The 5,986-nt window shown below is 37.8% G+C and overlaps 1 protein-coding gene across 1 annotated transcript; it reads right to left on the reverse strand.

Moving 5' to 3' along the window:
- Positions 1–774: 774 nt before the first annotated feature.
- LOC145557491 (uncharacterized) lies at positions 775–2,957 on the reverse strand. Its single transcript, XM_081618669.1, has 5 exons — positions 2,545–2,957; positions 2,192–2,449; positions 1,384–1,681; positions 893–1,054; positions 775–810 (listed from the first exon to the last, which is right to left on the reverse strand). Exons 1-5 carry the CDS (start codon positions 2,955–2,957, stop codon positions 775–777), a joined length of 1,167 nt encoding a protein of 388 aa, XP_081474795.1.
- Between the last annotated feature and the right edge of the window lie 3,029 nt (positions 2,958–5,986).

A 5,986-nucleotide genomic window follows, 5' to 3' on the forward strand; every position in this document is an offset into this window, starting at 1 on the left:
AATGTTGCAGACAAAGTACTAATCTCAAAATTTACCTTCTAAAACCGGTTAACCCAACAAAAAAAAAGGGAAATTAAATTTCTGACTAAAAGTCAGAGGGTACTAATATTTGCAATTGTTCAAGAATTGTAGCAGTTAAAATATAGTAGTCGTTACAACTCCAAAAAAACTGACTTCCATATATATGCATCTCCATAGCCAACTTCTCCACCTTACATCTGCTTAAAAAAAAAAAAAAAAAAAAAAATCAGAGGAAACAATTACAAAATATACAGGAAATTCAGTTTTAATTTTTTTTAAATTAGTGTTAAAAAATGTCAAGGTTGAGCAACTCTGGGAGCAGATGTCATTGTGGACTGTTGGTGTCTAAGAGTAGGGCTTGGACCAAAGATAACCCTAGTAGAAGGTTTCTTGCTTGCCCTGACTATGATGCAGAAATTGATAGGAGGGGTTGCAAATTTTTTAAGTGGTTGGACATGGAAGACCCCAATGAATGGCAGACTTAGGTGATATTGGGGCTTATGCAAGAGAAGCAGGAAATCAAGAATGAAGTTATGTCAATGAGGAAGGAATTGAAGCAAGCAAACAAGTATGCTAAGAAGATTGAGAGTGATTATGTTATGCTTAAAATTAAAAGGGCTGCTAGGATTAATGTAGGCATTAATTGTGACTTGTGGAAGGCTGTTATTGTGCTGCTATTTTTAGGAATTTGGTATGCAGTGAAGAATTGATCAAATGTAGCTTGAATAAAGTTTGTATTTGTACCTCTTGCAGCTACTTATTGATGTTTCTCTTCTTCTTTGCTAAATCCTGTAAAATAAATATTGCAATTAGTGTATGAATGTAAGTGAAAATTATGGATTCAATATAAGAAATTAATTTGGTTATTTACCTGCAATGCTTGACTTGAAATGATGTTGCTGTTTTGGCTTTGTTGCTTGCTTGATATAGGGTAGTGATCTTGAGATAAGAAGTACACAGTTTGCTCCCCTTCCATGTTTGTGTAAAATGCCCTGTGTGATTGCTGTTGAGTAGGTATGGGGTTGGGTGGAACCTACAAATTGAAAAAAAAACCAAGTTAGCTATTAGTAATTTTAATAGAATTAATGAAATGATAGAGTTACAATATCATAATGATGCAACTCTCTGATAGCCACTTGGACATGTGTACACTCCATAGCCCCTCATGTGCATGGGCATAGAACTGGTAGGTGCATTTGCATCAGATTCAGGCTCTTCTGTTGTGGGTGTGTGATGGGGTGCTTCTCTTTGTTTTGGAACATTCTAACATCCCCTTTTGTTATGTCCCTGTAGTCCACACAAACTGCAAGTCTGAGGGTTCCCTATCTTCCTTAACTTCCCAGTAGTTGTTGTCTCTCCTGCCTGGTATCTTCTCTTTCTCTTAGGTCTGTCCTGAATCTTTTTCAATTTTGGGGGGATGACAGAGGCATCAGATTGTGGCCATTCTTGGGGACCATTCAAAGGCTCTAGCAGGAAAGCATATGCTTTCATGTACTTGTCTTTGGTGAAGAACTCATTCACATAGTCCTCAGGCTGGTCTGATTTGTTCCAAATAGAAACAATAGCATGCTTGCAGGGAATCCCACTCAGCTGCCAAGCATTGCAACTGCAAGTTCTGTTTTGCAAGTCTACCACAAATTTGTCCTTTGTTGCACCCTTCCTAACCCCATAACAGAATCCCCCATCCCAAAAAGCATTCCATCCCCTTGCCTAAATTTGCACTTTCTCCAGTCTCTGTTATATTCTAGGGCATAGGAGTAAATTTTTCCTACCAATTTCATCTCTTTTTTTGTGGAGTCTTTCCATCAACCCCTCCCTAATATCTTCAAGCATTATAATAATGGGCTTATGCCTTGAACTTAGGATGTATGCATTAAACACCTCACTCATGTTGTTATCTACACTATCACAACATGACATTGGAGTGTAGAAAGCCCTACACTAGTTCTTGTAGTTCCTTTTCATCAAATCTTCAGCTGCAATAGCTGAAATGACCCTCATGATATCAATGTTACTGAGGAACTCATTTTCAGTATTACTTTTAGCAATTGTCCAAAATTGCTTCCTAAATTCAAGCCCCCCACCAAAAACCCCTCTAAAATTGCAATACACATGTCTTGCACAAACCCTTGTCTCAGCCTCCGGGAAGACACCTGAAACTGCTGCTCACAATCCCTTTTGCTGATCAGACATGAATGTGTACCCAGCTCCTGTTGCTGTCTCTAAATCATCAGCAAGGAGAGACAGGAACCATGTCCAACTGTCAGTGCTTTGAACTTCAACAACAGCCCGGGCCAAAGGAAAACATTTGGTTGTTTCCATCTCTTCCAACTGCAACAAGCAATTGGCCCCCAAAAGGTCCTTTAAGGAAGCATCCATCAAGGGAGATAAAGGGTCTACAACCAGCTTTGAACCCTTTTTTTCAGTGCTTCAAAGCACAAATACATTCTCTCAAAAACATTAGCAGTCATTTGCAACTTCACAGTGTTGCCCCTTTTACTCCTTAAAATCTCTGCAGCATACCTAGGAAGCAAAGAGTATTGTTCTGCATACTCCCCTACAATCAAAGATTGACCCTTTTTTCTAGCCCTGTATGCCTTGAACCTGCTAACCCTTATTCCCTTTTCTAGCCAAATAGTTTCCCTAATGTCTTGCAAATTCATGTAAGGGTTAACTCTACACCAATTTCCATAATTCTTAGCAATCCAAGTGGAGGTCATTAATGTCACTTTTGCTTGCCTACCACAACTATGCTCTCCAATGTGGGATTTCACAACAAAATTTCTTTTCCCCTTCTCCCAAGAAGCCCATATTTTCCAAGGGCAACCCTTATCTTCATGCCTACACTTTGCTCCCACTCTATTAGGGTCATTCCTGTAGAACTTAATGTTCCTGCCACTCCCTACACAATAGTCAGTCAAAGCTTTCCTAAACATGACTGCATTATCAAAGTGTTGGCCTAAAACAAAAATTAGACTTCCTGCTCTCACTGTCAATAATCCTTTTTTTTTACCTTTCACAGGTGCTACAAGGAACCCCAGATCATCTTCCTCATCATCTTCACTAGGCTATCTTCATCACTGCCACCTTCCCATACTTCATCATACATGTTCACTGATTTCCCCTTTGACTCTGCTACCCTTTTCAGCATACCTATCTCCTCCTCAAAATCCAATTCATCCTTCTTTTCTTGTGTCAGTTTGTCCCTAGCACTAACAAACTCCATATCATCTTCATTTGTCCCCTCACTATCATAGAAAAATTGCACATCATCCCCACTTACCCTAGGCTTAAAAGACCCACTAGCAAAACCATTCAACAAGGACATGAAAGACCCTGCACCAGACCCTTGATTACTACCTTCACCACCATTGCCAACATTAAAGTGTGTTGGCATGACCAACTCATGTTCACAGTACAAATGAATCACTCTGCACTCTAGTAACAAAGACAGGAATGGATCAAACTGCCTCATGTCAAAAGATAAAAACCTCACCCCATCTTGCATAGTTTTCCTAGGATCTAAGAAGCGAAGCTTCACAATGTCAGTGTATCCCAAGGAGTCTATCAATTGCTTGACATATGAGCTATCTACAGTCTCAGGGATATCATCACAAACAGTGACCCTACCCCCCCTGTAATACATGTCCTCTCCTTGAACCCACATTCCACCATGATGTATAACTAAACAGGGTCTTAATGCATCCATATTGTCTGCCAACAATAAGCATATTATAATAAAAAAAATTAAATAAATAAAAAAAAAACAAGGCCATTTCACTGTCACAATCAGCATGTCATTTGATTCATGATAAATTAATTGCATTAAAAGAACAAGAGAGTATCAAAGATATGCAAAAGAAGTGGCTTCATTAATATTTATAAATATGATCCATTACAAAATGGCTATACAAGCCAAGCCATCCTTTTAAACCTAATCATTGTCATGGTAGTGACAAATCCCAAAAGATTGTAAATGATTTGTCACCTAAACAAAAACCTACTATACCATGGCAATGAAATCCTAAAATTGACATTTTAAAACATTAAAAAAAACATAACAACAAGCTTAATTCTAGAAGCTCCTAAACCCAAAAACAATTTAGCTGCACAAACCCCCACCCAACCCAACAACAACACCCTACTCCTCCTTGAACAACAGAGGGAAGCCATCAAAGTACACAGTCATGTCTTTGTTGATCCTGGCATGGAAGTCACGACCATCATTGTAAATTAGGTCGTAGAGGATCCACTCATTGACAAAGGCCCTTGGACCAAAGAAGGGTTGGAGTCAGGCTAGGTGGCGAGTCTTCCACCAAAGACGCCATTTCCTACAGACCTGCTTAACAGTATCCCTACTACCCCAGTCCAGCTTTGGGAAGACATGGATCACGAGCAGATCGGGGTCGCTGAAAATAGGGTGAGCGTCGGAAAGAGCATCCATACCTAGGTAAATTAAGGGAGTTAGACAAGGTATTTTCCATTGTAAAACCTACTCTGTTTCACTACGCCCAAACCCTAGAAATTCTAAAGCAATTCTACCCAAATCCAACACAATTTTGCTAATCAGCCACAACAACAGAATTATACAACCACAAAACAAGATCATGACAACAAATACAAGAAAATTCACTTAAAAAAATTTCAAACGAAAAAACAAACATCCATCAACTCAGTACAAACAAGAACATTAATGGTGAAATTATGAAGATGAAGACAAAGACAAAAAAAGGGAATATACCTTCAGTAGATTGCAGCTCTGCTAACTTCGCTTTCTTGCTTGATGATCCACAGTCACACTCCTACATTAATGGCGAAATTCTTCAAGAGGAAGTACAAGTTTTTTTTTTTAAAAGGAAAATTCTCTGTTTTTTCTTAAAAAAGGAAGTGATGAGAGCATCCAATAGGGTGAGAGGGTACATATAAAGGCATATACCTTTTCATTTCTCGCGCCAACAACACTATAATGATGAATTTAGCTTCCCAAAGTACAGCTGAATAGACAAATCAGTTTTTTCTTTTTTTTTTTTTAATTCGAAATAGAGGTAAACCGGTTACAGGCAATTGCCACCAGTATTTTAACCTCCTATTGTGGGTTCAGTACCCTTTTCGCACAAATTGAAACTTGAGTACTCTCTCTGCAACTTTCCCCAAACATTAGTACTCTCAATTGTATATAACTCCAAAATAAATTGTACTAAACGTTTTTATAAAAAGGACAAGAAATGAATGATTTTAAGCGACACGAAATGACTTATTTTGGGTTTAAAGGCATGAAAAGAGGAAAATAAGTTATGGTTTGGGGAAATATGCTAGGAATTGGGTTGGTTTTATGAAATGTATTTGGATTGAATATGGATTTAAGCACTCTAAAGATTAAATACTCAACCCGACCAATAATGGCAATGAAAGTTTGTTCATCATCGGGTTTGGTTTTGGGGAGACATTTTTAAGTGTCTACAATATTGCATCAAAAAAATTAAAAATCTAAATCAAAAGCTAACTCTAGATTTGTTATTATTATTTTATCCTGAAAATTATTATACAAAAACGGGACATAAATCTAAACAACTAATTAATACTCTGTATGATCTATTTAAATAACAAATTAAAGAATGTTGAGAATATACTAGAAGATATGCGTTAACGAAACCCGTTTAAAACTGGCAAAACTAGTTGCCAAATCGATTGAGTTCAATTCGAACCGATTATGACCTGAACCTATTACAACCCGACCCGATTAGGACCCGATATGTTTTGACCCAAAACTCGCTCTAAACTGACAAACCCCGTTTTTAAACCGACCGAATCTAACCTGACACGATTAGAATTCGACTCGAAAAGAAACTGTAATAAAAATAAACCAAACTGAACCGACCCAAAATTATTTAAAACCGACCCGAACTGACCCGATAATAATATTCCAACCCGTTACAAACCAAAAATCAATAAATCGAAGCGCAAA

This window comes from Chenopodium album, chromosome 9 (genome assembly GCF_948465745.1).
Source record: "Chenopodium album chromosome 9, dcCheAlbu1.1, whole genome shotgun sequence".
Lineage (NCBI taxonomy): Eukaryota > Viridiplantae > Streptophyta > Magnoliopsida > Caryophyllales > Amaranthaceae > Chenopodium > Chenopodium album.